The 14160-nt window shown below is 45.2% G+C and overlaps 1 protein-coding gene across 2 annotated transcripts in view; it reads left to right on the top strand.

Annotated features, from left to right (window-relative positions):
- EGFL6 (EGF like domain multiple 6) overlaps positions 1 to 14160 on the top strand; it is a 112327-nt gene that overhangs the window by 17087 nt on the left and 81080 nt on the right. For both annotated transcript variants that reach the window (XM_073664694.1, XM_073664693.1), the window contains exons 2-3: positions 1626 to 1735; positions 2048 to 2140. In XM_073664694.1, the coding sequence (XP_073520795.1) occupies positions 1626 to 1735; positions 2048 to 2140 (203 nt within the window). The remainder of the gene's footprint in view (positions 1 to 1625; positions 1736 to 2047; positions 2141 to 14160) is intronic.

The following is a 14160-nucleotide window of genomic DNA, read 5'->3' as shown; positions in this document are numbered from 1 at the left end:
GCTTTTAACAGAAAACTGGTGTAAAACGCTTTGAAATGTTGCAAATTTTTGCACAATGTATAGTAGCACTCAAATGTTGCGACTTTTGGCGTTTTCACGAAGCAGCTCTGCTAAAATGGGCAGACATTGGAAGGAGCCGAAGCTACACCGGTCCGTCAAATTCAGCAAACATGCCAGCGTTCACCTCCTGATGAATTCAGCGCATGTTATCAGTGGGATGCGCCTCTGTGCGGCTCGCCAGAAGTGTTACTCCACCATCATTACACTTGTATGGAGCGAGGCCGCGCCCCTTAGATGGCTTCTGCAGCAAGAAAATGGCTGGCGTGCGGCGCAAGAGAGGGAAAGAAGGTAAAGGTGAGCCTTGACGATAGGAAAAGGGGAGAAGGGACACTCCTAAATACTCACCTGAGACTTCATTCTGAGCTTCATATGGTCCCTAGACGGAACCTTGCCCTCATGCGCGATCACGTGCCCAAGCCCTGGCTGGCCCTGAGCTAGCCCTAACTAGAGAGTAGGGCAGCAAGACACTAATCTCACTACTAAGGTAAGGAAACACAGGGAGGGAAACAAACAGGGAGATATTAAACAACAAATGGAACTCCACAGCATAAACTGGAACAACTTCTCCAGAGACTGGAATAACTTCTCCAAGGAGGTCAGCATAGAAAACCTATAACTGGCACAGGAGAGAGCAAGGAGTGAGTTTAAATAATGGAAGAGAATGGCAGTAAGATGCAGCAGCTGAGATTACAGCCATATGGAATCCCAGAAGGGTCAAAAAGAACTTTTAACCCCTTCACCACTAAGTGAAAATCCACTCAAGTTAATCGCTGAGCGGAATCCAAAGTGGACCTGCGATCTATCAATCGCTGCAGCCTTCTGATCCCAGATACCCCAAAGGTCTCAGCAGGATGCGGCACATTTGTGACATCCAGTCATTGAATATCATAGCATTTCTGGCTTATGAAATGGCGGCATGTTTGCTTAATTTAACGGGCGAGTGTAGCCCCGGCTCCCTCCAAGTGCCACCTATTTTGACTTCTTCAAACTTGCATAAAATCACCAAAAGTTGCAAAACTTGAGCACTGCTCTATGCAAACATTTTGTGACTTTTCAAAGAGTTTTACACCAATATTATGGTGGAAAATTTTTGATTAATCATATGCCTCAATAAATTCAGCTCATCCTCCTCGAGCCTGGCATGCACAATGCCAGTTTTAATGAATCGGCCCCAATTTTTTGAGCGGACTCTTTCCACAATCCCTCTAAAAAATTGCTTCGAAGACTCTTCGAAAACTCTTCCAAATAATTTCTGTGAGAAATTCCCTTTGCAAATACATGAACTTAACTAAAAAAAAAATCCATCAAAGATGTCAATATCTTTTAAGTATCTGAGCTGCAAACAAAAGTACTTTGATATATACATACTGCAAACAGGGAGACAATTTTCCTTAGGTGTTTACTGTATATAGTTAGGACGGGTGTTAGAAATTGAAAGCGTCTCAAACTATAAGCACATGAAAGCTATCCATGGAACAATGAGGTTATTTTTATGTAGTTTATATATGGTGTTCATACATTCACAACTATAAAATATTGAATGGTATCACCCTCTGTATCTACAGAAGGCATAGACGGCTCATTGCATCTCTGAGCACACCTGGACTATGTAGATATGGAACCAAAATTGAGTGCTGCTACGGGTGGAAACGAAATGGCAAAGGCCAATGTGAAGGTAAACTACAACTTGCCTATGTGTTTAGATTTTATATTTCATGCAATAATGGTTTGTCAGGTCACATAATGCTGTAGTTTGTCTGAGAGCCCAAGCTGATAAGGTGGATCCAGAATCCAGCGTCTATATGGAGCTTCTATTTTTTTACATACAGAGTGCCGATAAATTTATACATATTATTATTTTATTGTTGTTATTATTCATACCTATACAATCCCCCATTAAAGAATAATGCATTAAAATTTTGATTTGATTAATATAGACAGCATAGACCTAGTGGAATTATTATATTTGTATCTTGTCATTCTCCAGCTACATGTGAACAGGGCTGTAAGCATGGCGAATGTGTGGGACTGAACAAATGTAAATGTTTCCCTGGTTTCACCGGCAATAGCTGCAGTCAAGGTAAGTAAGATGACATCAGTCATGTGCTAATAATGCATACATATACAATCGGATTTTACCGATCTTGTGTCTTCTATGTATGGGCAAATGTTAAGACAAAGCACACATTCAGTAAAAGTCTAATATTTCAGAAATTCTAATGTTCCAGCATACATCAAAATGAGAGCAAAATATTGCCAGTCAGAAAAAGGTAGATCCAAAAAGCAAAACCATGGGATGGTGAAACCTTTGTCCTATACAGTGAGTACAACCCTAAGTAATAGATTTTTATATTTTCTGCTACTCCTCTGGTGAATTAGACCCTTTGAAGTACCATACTTTTGCATTACTGATGTAAAGGTCCTAGGGCTTGTTCACGCGTTGCATTTTTGCCACATTTTTTCCTGTGGAAAAATGCTGGGTTTTACACTACCAGCAAAGTAAATGAGATTTCTGAAATCTAATGTACATGCTGCTTATTTTTTCATTGAAGATCTGAAGCGGTTTCAAACCTGCAGCATGTCAATTGCATCAGCATTTTTATGCATTCAAATGAATGAGGAAAAATGCATCAAAAACACATGCTTAAAGGGGTTGGCTGGTCTAAAATGAAAAGTCAGCAGTCGCTCTGTGTGACTGCGGAGTTATGAATCCCCCCAGCGCAGGCACTGTGCACTGCAAGGAATTGCTAGTTTCTGTAGGTATGCAATATGCATACTCCTGAACAGAAGCTGTCTAGTGGGCGCAACCTCGCACCATACAAGGTATAGAGCGAGGCCTTGCCCTCTGGATGGCCGCGCCCTCGCTTCATATTTTGTATGGAGCGAGGCTGAACCCACTAAATGGATTCTGCCCGCGAGTATGCATATCACATACATCACCGCCATTCCTACTCAGAAACCGTCAAATGCTCACAGGACCCAGTGACTACAGACTTTTCTTTTTAGACCAGACAACCCCTTTAAAACACATCAAAACGCGTCAAAAGCCCACATCTTTTAAGCAGTCTTTTTCTTGCAAAGAGACGTGCAGAAATTTCTGCTGCAAATACTCAACGTGCGCACATACCATAGTGCTGAGACGCTGAAATTCCTGTAAAAGCTAAGGGCAGGGGTGGATGTATGACCCTGTGCAGCTGCACAGGGCTCTGGTAGGTTATAGGGCCCATTGTCTCTTTCAGAGTTGCTTCCTATTGTCTATTACATAAGAGACTAAGCTAATGAATTTCATGGCTCACAAGGGGGACCTGTTTTTGATACACAAGGCATCGCTCGATGATGACATATCGAAGAACAAGGGGGTCATATTTCATCCTCGCACAGGGCCATCTGCTGCTCTGTCCACCCAAGGTCAGAGTCTTGGCATCAGTCATTTAATGCCTGTACCTAACATCAGAAAATCAGCAGATCTAAAGAATAGAAATCCCTCATCCGACTGAAACAAGGGTAGCCCATTGTGTTATATGTAACCAAGCAGGTTGTCTAGAGTTATCATTTAATTTGGTTACAGGATCTACACGCGTTACATCAGACACACTCCCGGGATGACTTCATGTTGATGTCCGGACACCTGGTTACATTGTAATAAATCATGTAATATTCTCTATTGAGCTCCCATGAGTGGGAAACACAAATTATAGGCTTATTCTGTCCGGATGGCCTTCTAGTTTGACGTGCTGTGTTTATAATATATAATATAAGGGGTCTGGAACTTTTTATTTCTGAGAAGTATATTTCCGGATTAAGCATGATTGCTGTCTGTTTGCTGACAATGCTGGTGGAGCCAAAAGAAATAAATGTCAAGATTTCATTTGTTACTGGGTCGGCTCCAGACCCATACATTTAGAAGGGAGTCATGTCTGAGACTTTCCCTCCATGTATTTCTTCTCACAGATGATGATCATTTGTTGAGTTGGTTTAGATCTGAAATAGTAATAATAATAAAAATAAAAACATAAATGACCTTTTCTATTTAATTCAAGTCTAGATAATGGATTTGTTTTCTCCAGAAATGTACAATATGGAAGAGGGGCCGAATAGTGCTGCAGGTGAATTAGTTATGCAGTATATTACTGCAAATACCTGTTGGAGATAAAGTAGGATTGACAAAGAGCATTTTTGGCGGTGTGATGGAGTCTGTCTCTTTATTTATATACGCAATGGCAATGAACTACTTTATAGACCACCAATATCAACATACTTTATATACCACCAAGAGACCGTGTTCTGTGCCTACATCTAATGCGCCTGAGTGAGTACAAAACCCTACACAACATACTTTATAGATCACCAATATCCACATACTTTATAGACCACCAAGAGACAGTGTTCTGTGCCTACATCTAATGCGGCTGAGTGAGTACAAAACCCTACACAACATACTTTATAGATCACCAATACCAACCTGCTACCTACAGGCTACTTCTGGCTCTTGGCTCTGACAGTGGCAGCACAGAAATCACATCTTAGGTTTAGTACTCGAAATGTAAGAAACAAATTACTGCATTAGATAATAGGAGGTAGAGCTCAGGCTTTCCTGTCCCTGGTATGTTTGCAGAAATGCTGATATGCAGGTTAGAAAAAAAAAGAACTTTTGAACTTATTCACCAAATAGGGATGCTAGGTGGGAGGACTAAAATAAAGTACAGACAAATGAAGCATTACATCTTGCCTCTTGAAATCACCCAGATTTGCATTGCTTTTGATGGACAGTGGTGGTCTTCTAATTCCAAGATCCTCACTTAAACTGAATCTGTCTCCAGGTTTTTGCTACCTCATCTGAGAGCACATAATGTAGGAAAAGAGACCCTGATTCCAGCGATGTGTCAATTAGTTTACTGGGTGCAGCAGTTGTGATACAATACGAGTTTTAGATTTAGCATGTAGCAGAGCTCAGAAATCTGACCCCACGCCCACCACAGCTTTCTGTGTACATTTTCTGTTGCCAGTGAGCTGCTAATCAGTGCTGGGGGTGTGGTTGGACCAGGATGCACTTGGGCAGCTAATCCTGTAGTGATAATCTCCTGCTAATAAAACATTTTAGCCTAATTAGTGACACATCGCTCAAATCAGTGTCTCAGCCCCTACATCATGCTGCCCTCAGATTAAATAGCAAAAGCCTGCTGACAGATTCTGATTAATAGAGCTGTAGTAGCTAATAGAGAGGGGTCATGATTATGGATCTATATCAACTCAATCAGAATTTCTCCTTACTTCACTATTCAATTATCACACTATACTATCAAGGAAATGCATGATTCTCAATTTAATCTTGTGTTCTCACTAGCAGTACAATCTAATGTATCTTCACTGCAATGCAAAGTCTGTAACAGCCCCCTTAGCTGCTATGTGCTATTTATGATGTCGGTGACTTCTTATAGACCCTTTCAGGCACTAGGGTCCACATGGGACTGCTGCCTCTGTATACCATAAGGCTTTGCTGCTGGTTCTTACACCTTTCCCAAAGAGCATGTTTAGATTATGATGGTCACAAGATATTAATGATCCCTTCTTTCCTCCTGCCACAATAATGCATAATGGTTGGTGGGTTAATCTAGCAAAGAAGCAGTGTCCACTACATTGCTAGAAGTTGTAAGCTATTTAACTACTAATTTACTTTTTTTTTATTGGGTACCAATGCAAAATGTCCAACAGAGCCCACAACTATTAGTGGGTTTTAATAGTAATGGTCTTCTCATATGGGCCAAAAGAATATCCCCCCACCCCACTAGGTTTCCAGAGCCTGAGTGAAATTGCAACCCTTGAAACCACTATAGTTGTACCTCTGAGTAAAATGAGATATTGTTTTCACAGTACAGCAAATGTAGTAAAGAAAATTGCAAAGAAACAATGGCAGAACTTTTTTTAGCATCCACCAGCCAAAACAAAAAAATATAAAAGCTCTTTAGTACATTATATGTACCCCAAATGATGTCAATACACAAGCCCACATAAAGATACGTCCATGAGCAAAAACACTTCTCATTGAATGAGACAAAGAGAAAATGGAAAAATGCTGTGTCCTAAAGGCCCCAAGTAGACTACATCATTAAAGGGTAATTTCCCCAAATCACAATGTGATCTTATAATAATGTACAAATATATTTATTTATTTCTGCCTTTATAACTCCTTGTTAAATTGCATGTTTTGCACATATCACCCCCCCCCCCCTATGGATGCCCCTCCAGGCCCTGCAAGCAGGCCCAGTGGCGTATCAGCTGGATTTCAGCAAAGCTCTGCTATGCCTCCAGGACTGACAACTGAGTTTATTCCACACTTAGAATACACTCTATACTACTGTGGACTGTATGGTCCTGCACGCAACTCTGTCTGGAGGGTTTTATATTCTGCCATTTACATCAACATAAGGCATGTGTGCTTTTGCAGCATTGCTCTGTTGGCTGCTTTCTGCATAGCTTGCAATAACTAGGCACTGCAGAACCTACACAAACAGAGCATGATGCAAAACTGCAAATGCTGCTCTGTTGATGCATATGGCAAACGACAATCCCCTATTACATGCATCAACAGAGTAGTATCAAACACAGCTCAGCCCTACTTGTTTCAGCTCTGCAGAACAATTAAGCTCGGCTACAAACCTGCCAATAGAGCAATAATGTAAAAGCCCACATGTAGCTATGTCAATAAATATGGCACAAGATAAAATCTTTCAGGCAGAGTACAGTACAGGAGCAGAACGTGCACAGAAATTAGCTTGATGAAGTGCCAAACATCTGTATTGGAGGCAGCAGTGCTGAGAGCAGTATATCAGAGCTGTGCTGGAGGTCAGAGCTATTTTACACATTGATCTGTTAGATTCCAGCATAACTCTGTCAGGCTCGTACTGGATCGGCGAACACCCCGTGCAGGAGTAAACCACTTACCCCCCCCACCATGAGCAGCATTTGGTATTCTTATCTATAGATATGCAGCATCTTCTCATTCATTCAACAACCTACCTAGTTTATTAATATATAAAAGCATAAATACATTTGTGAGAGAGGGAAATGTAATATTTACATAATACTGAACAGTGGACCCTCAAAGTCAATGTTACTGTCGACATTGCTGTCAGTCATCAACTCAAAGAAGTGGCGCACACAGGAAGTGCACGGAGATATCTGCAGCTCTGAGGAAAAGCAAGTGCTCATGGGAAAAGTAGTTTTAGCAGATGATAATAGCGCCGCCCTACAGCTATGTGAATCTGATAGCCAAATGGAGTAAATAGAGGTGAAAATAGACACAAATTAGAAGACAAAAATCTTTGTTGTGCTTGGTCTGTATATTAACAATAAATATGCATGTATTGTGCTTTGTGGAAAAATGCATTTAATGTGGTTGTGGGAATAACTCTTTAGTAGTGTTGAGCGATACCTTCCGATATCGGGAAATATCGGATCGGATTGGATCGGGCCGATACCGAAAAAGTATCGGATATCGCCGATTCCGATACCGGAAACCAATGCAAGTCAATGGGACAGAAATATCGGAATGAAAATAAACCCTTTCTTTCCTTGTAGGTTAATTCTACATGAAGGAAAACAACTAAGAATAATGTAGAATGTATTGGGGGAGGTGGGGGAGACAATAAAGGCATAGAGGTTTAGCCCAATCAAATGGAATAGCAGGAATTAATATTTTTTTTTAAGACGTTCTGAGTTACGGAAATATTGACTATGTTAAGTATTTTTATATTTTGTCAGATATTTATGTTTCACTACTTCCATGCTCTTCACCTTCTTTTTTACTTCTCCCACACTTTCTCCTTTATCATCCTCAGCATCTTTTTCATCCACTTCTCATTCACCTTCTTCATCTTCTTCTTCTTCACCTTCTTCGTATTATTCTTTTTTTTTTACATTCTTCATATTCTACTTCTTCATCTTCTTCATCATATTCTTATTTGTGGCAGGCATTCCTGTAGTTGTTATCTATAAAAGGTTGGACATTACACCTTTCGTTCTGCCCGTCACAAAAGATTTACAACAGAATTTGTCCGCGTTCAGTTTGGCCTGCAGCAGCAGGTCTTTTCCAGGGGCACCACGAGGAGGAACGGACTCACCCCCATACACTGCTTAGTCATCTTCTGCTTATAATTTAGATATTATCTTTTGCTCTGATTTTTAGTCTTATGCTTAATGTTCTTCCGCTTTTTGTTCTGCAGCTTCTTGTATTTCTGCTTCTTGGTTTTCTGTCTCTTGTTCTTCTGTATCTTGGTGCTTGTCTTCTCTTCTTTGTCCTCTTGGTCAACTACTTCAGGGTCATCTTCTTGGTCTTCAGGGTCGTCGTCTTCGGGGGTCGTCGTCTTCGGGGTCCTCGTCTTCTTCGGGTTGGTCTTCTGGGTCCTCGTCTTCGGGGTCCTCGTCTTCTTCGGGGTGGTCTTCAGGGTCCTCGTCTTCTTCGGGGTCCTCGTCTTCTTAGGGTTGGTCTTCAGGGTCCTCGTCTTCAGGGTCCTCGTCAGGGAGATCTAGAGTGAATACCAAAAACCATTTCAAAAAGCTTGAACTTGGAAATGTAGCAGAAGGTACAAGAAAGCTGAGGAACTACCGAGGACCAGCTGACGGTACTGGAACCCGGATGGGTAGCAGAAGGTACCCATGTAAAAAAAAGTTCAAGGCCGCGAGCCGGCCGCAGTTACCAAAACCCACAGTCCTACAGGGGGTGCTTGTCCTATTGGCACTATGGAACCAGCCTTCATTGCCAGATCCCGCAGCCCACATAGGAGTCACCTAAACTGCAGGCACCATAGAGTCGGCTAACCCGACCGCAACACGACAGGACAACGCATTGGAGGCAAAGTGACGTTGACACTACCCGGAAACAGCTGGCGTGCTGGAACCAGGCTGGGCAGGAGGGAGTACCCGTGCCAAAGTCACTGCCGAGAACCAGCTGACGGTACTGGAACCCGGATGGGTAGTAGAAGGTACAAGAGCAAATGGAACTACCGAGGACCAGCTGACGGTACTGGAACCCGGAAGGGTAGCAGAAGGTACAAGAGCCAATGGAACTGCCGAAGACCAGCTGACGGTACTGGAACTCGGTTACTAAGCAGGAGGTACCTGTGCCAGAAAGCACTACCAAGGACCAGCAGACGTTGGTGGAACTTGGATACCGAGAAGGAGGCACCTAATCCAAAGGCACTGCCGAGAACCAGCTGACGGTACTGGAACCCGGATGGGTAGCAGAAGGTACCCATGTAAAAAAAAGTTCAAGGCCGCGAGCCGGCCGCAGTTACCAAAACCCACAGTCCTACAGGGGGTGCTTGTCCTATTGACACTATGGAACCAGCCTTCATTGCCAGATCCCGCAGCCCACATAGGAGTCACCTAAACTGCAGGCACCATAGAGTCGGCTAACCCGACCGCAACACGACAGGACAACGCATTGGAGGCAAAGTGACGTTGACACTACCCGGAAACAGCTGGCGTGCTGGAACCAGGCTGGGCAGGAGGGAGTACCCGTGCCAAAGTCACTGCCGAGAACCAGCTGACGGTACTGGAACCCGGATGGGTAGTAGAAGGTACAAGAGCAAATGGAACTACCGAGAACCAGCTGGCGGTGCTGGAACCCAGGGTAAATACTAAAAACAGAGTGGAGCCAGAGGTGTAATTGGAGCAAGTTTTAAATCCGTAGTACAGTGGATGTGGACAAAGCAGGAGAATTTGCCGGACACACAGCTGGGGATCAGCTGACGTTACTGAACCCCAATAACACTGGAGCAAGCGTTGACTGTGCAGACGGCACTTCTGAGCAGCAACTAGCGGTATTGGAGCTCAGGGTAAATACTAAAAACAGAGGAGCCAGAGGTGTAATTGGAGCAACTTTAAAATCTGTAGTAGTGAGAATGTGGACAGAGCAGGAGAAATTGCCGTCCGCACAGCAGGGGAACAGCTGACGTTACTGAACCCCAATAACACGGCAGCAAGTGTTGACTGTGCAGACGGCACTTCCGAGCGCCAACTGGCGGTGTTGGAGCTCAGGGATAATACTGAAAACAGAGGAGCCAGAGGTGTAATTGGAGCAACTTTAAAATCTGTAGTAGTGAGAATGTGGACAGAGCAGGAGAAATTGCCGTCCGCACAGCAGGGGAACAGCTGACGTTACTGAACCCCAATAACACGGCAGCAAGTGTTGACTGTGCAGACGGCACTTCTGAGCGCCAACTGGCGGTGTTGGAGCTCAGGGATTACAGTTCAGGTGGTAGAAACATGAACACAACAGGAGACCTGGATACTGTTGCCAACCAATTATTTATTCTGGAAGAGGACTGGCAAATTCATGAGAGATCCAGGCCTTGTTCATTTTGAGAAAAGTAAGCCGGTCAACGTTATCGGAGGATAGTTGCATGCGACGGTCTGTTAGTACACCACCTGCGGCACTAAAGACGCGTTCCGATAATACACTAGCAGCAGGGCAAGCTAGCACCTCCAATGCATACTGACTAAGCTCTGGCCATGTATCCAGCTTACAGACCCAAAACTTGAAGGGAGAAGAGCCGTCTGGGAGTACACTAAGAGGGCAAGACATGTAGTCTGTCACCATCTGACGGAAACGTTGCCTCCTGCTGACTGGAGCCGTCTGTGATGGTGTAGACATTTGTGGCGGCGGGGACACAAAACTTTGCCACATTTCGGCCATACTGGTCTTGCCTTGAGCTGAGGCGCTGCTTCTGCTCCCTCTTTGTGCAGAGCTTCCTCCACTGCCTCGACGCACTGAGCTGCTTTGTAAAGCACTAGCAGCACTGCTCTCGGTTGGAATGGAGAACATGATGGAATGCACCAGTGCGTCTTGGTACTCCCGCATTTTACGCTCCCGGTTCAACGGTGTTATGAGACTTTGTAAGTTGTCCCGGTAGCGAGGATCTAGGAGGGTGGACACCCAATAATCAGCCGTGTTGAGAATGTGGGCGATGTGGCGGTCGTTTCTCAGGCACTGCAGCATGAAATCAACCATGTGCTGCAGACTGCCAACTGGCCAAGAAACGCTGTCCCCTGCTTGAGGCGTGATCTCTGCCTGCTCTGCATCACCCCACCCTCGCTCTAGATACTGACTACTAGAGCATTGTGTACCTCCCTCCTCTGGACAGATGTCTTCCTCATCCATTGACTCCTCCTCATCCTCCTCACAAAGTGTCCCCTGCCTAGGCCTTTGTGAGGAACCATGTTGCGCAGACTGTAGAGAAGCAGATGGCATTTGTGACTCCTCATCCTCCACCTCTTCCAAAACCTCGTCCCTTAGTGCTTGCAGTGTTTTTTCAAGCAGGCAGATAAGGGGGATAGTCATGCTGACTAGTGCATCATCTGCACTCGCCATCCGCGTGGAATAATCGAAGGCACGCAAAACGTGGCAAATGTCCTTCATAGAGGCCCACTCAGTGGTGGTGAAGTGTGCACTGCGACTTGTTTGCGCCTGCTGCAGCTGGTACTCCATTACTGCTGCCTGCTGCTCACACAACCTCTCCAACATATGTAACGTTGAATTCCACCTGGTGGGTAGGTCACATATGATGCGATGTTCCGGAAGACGTAATCGGCGCTGCAGAGCTGCAATGCGTGATCTTGCATTGCTGGAACGCCGCAAGTGAGCGCACTCTATGCGGACCTTGTGAAGCAGTGCATCAAGATCCGGATAGTCCCTCAAAAAACTCTGCACGACCAAGTTGAGCACATGTGCCAGACATGGGATGTGAGTGAGGTTGCCTAGGCCCAGAGCTGCCACCAGATTTCGGCCATTGTCACACACTACCATGCCTGGCTGGAGATTCGCTGGCACAAACCACACGTCGCTCTGCTGCTTGATGGCATTCCAGAGCTCCTGCGCTGTGTGGCTTCGATTCCCCAAAGAAATTAATTTTAATACGGCCTGTTGACGTTTGGCCATGGCTGTGCTCATATTGGTCACCATAACAGGTAACCGTTCACGGGTCGATGTGGAGGTAGACCGTGACGGCTCCTGCAGCGCTGATTCAGAGGAACTGGAGTATGAGGAGGAGTCAATGTGTACAGACTGGATTCCTGCAATCCTTGGAGTTGGCAGAACACGTACAGCGCCACTCTCAAGATCTGTACCCGGCTCCACAACATTTACCCAATGGGCAGTGAGGGAAAGGTATCGTCCCTGTCCATGCTTACTGGTCCACGCATCGGTGGTCAGGTGGACCTTGCTACTGACGGCGTTTTGTAGCGCATGTTTAATTTTTCCCTCCACATGATGTTGCAGGGCAGGGACGGCTTGCCTGCTGAAATAAAATCGGCTGGGCACTTTGTATTGTGGGACTGCCAATGCCATAAAGTTACGGAATGTGTCAGTCTCCACCAGCCTGAATGATAGCATTTCAAGGGCCAGTAGTTTAGCAATGCCAGCATTCAGAGCCTGTATTCGGGGGTGGTTTGCCGAGTATGGGCGCCTTTTCTCCCATGCCTGTGCTAACGATGGCTGTAGACTGGCCTGGGAGTGTGAGGATGACTGGGAAAGTGGTGCTGTGGGTGGAATTACACTGTGTCTCTGTACAACAGTGCCAGAGATTCTTCCATGGCGATCCTGTGAGGAAGCCGAACCAGCTGTGTGTGAGCTGGAGGAAGAGGCTACAACACGAGCTGAAGAGGTGGTAGGTGGCGCTGTAGGTTGGCCTAGGTCTTCAGTGTGTTTTTGTAACTCCACCACGTGCTTGGTCCGCACATGTTTCCACATATTTGTGGTATTGAGGTTGCTGACACTTTTCCCTCTTTTCACCTTCTGATTACACAGCTTGCATTTGACAAAGCAAATGTCATCTGCAACTGTGTCAAAAAAGGACCAGGCACTGCAAGTCTTGGGAGCGCCCGCTTTGGATTTTGGAAGAGCCATGCTCCTAATGGGTGCCGAAGTGGAGGCTACAGGCAACCAAGTCTGCCCCCTCCCTCTCCCTCCTTTTTGGGATGTTCGGGGAATCTCTTCCTCAGAGCTGCTCCCACCACCTTCCTGTCCCTCACGCCATGATGGGTCAAGGACCTCATCATCTACACCACCCTCTTCAAACAACTGCTTCTCCTGGGTAGTCTCGACAGCACAGTACGCACCAGAAAGTGGCACCTGAGTCTCATCATCAGATGCGTACTGAGGTGTGCTGCTGACCATAGGCACTGGCCCACCCGCCTCTTCAGATTCAGAGAGACAAAACGGTTGCGCATCACTGCATACTACCTCTTCTTCAAATTCTCGAATTCTGCTTGGCTGGCCCCCTCTTTCCAAGCCAAGAGATTCAGAGAACAGAAGTAGAGATGGCTCCTGTCCAGGGCTCTCTGACTGCCTGGGCAATTTGGCAGGTGGTGAAGAGACAGATGGGTGCTCTTCAGTGCTCAGGACCTGAGAGGATCTGGAACTAATTGAAGTCGATGCGTTAGCTGCCATCCATCCGACAACGGCTTCAATTTGGTCCTCGCGCAGCAGTGGGGTACGGCTAGCTCCTACAAAGCTGCGCATAAAGGACTGTTCCCTGGTAAAACTGGGGGATGCTGAGTCACTGGTGCCCGCAGCAGGCACAGAATCCCCATGTCCTCTCCCTGCAGGCACAGAATCCTCATGTCCTCTCCCTGCAGAAACTCCACGCCCACACCCACGCCCACGACCACATGCCTTACTCCCTGCCTTCTTCATCTTGGGAGACTGATACAGATAGGCAGAAAAGTACTAAGGGCTTAGTGTGCTTATTCCTGAACAGCTGCTAACAGGTATAAGAAACACTAATTTTATAAAGTGTGGACTAGACTTTAATATGAGCTAATGTGGCCTACACAACTGTAAAGTGGAGTGTTTGGTGAACTTTATTTAGGTTTTTTTTGTCACAAAAAGACACTGGATGTGCCTAAAGATGTAATAACGATAGTATCACAAACTTTTTGTAGCTATTACAATGTAGAAAGGTAACCTAGAATGCAATAGATGAGGCTGCAAAAAATAGGCTAATACTAATCTGGCTGGGGCTGCAGGGCCCAATGCTGCAGAAAGGCTCCTCTAACTACTCCTATATAGTGTGTTTGGAACCAATTTAGCTGAATACGGAT

Source organism: Phyllobates terribilis, unplaced genomic scaffold, assembly GCF_046119375.1.
Source record: "Phyllobates terribilis strain yellow unplaced genomic scaffold, ASM4611937v1 Scaffold_2__4_contigs__length_985480577, whole genome shotgun sequence".
NCBI lineage: Eukaryota > Metazoa > Chordata > Amphibia > Anura > Dendrobatidae > Phyllobates > Phyllobates terribilis.
The sequence above is the reverse complement of the archived record's forward strand: the minus strand, read 5'-3'. Positions and strand labels throughout refer to the sequence as shown.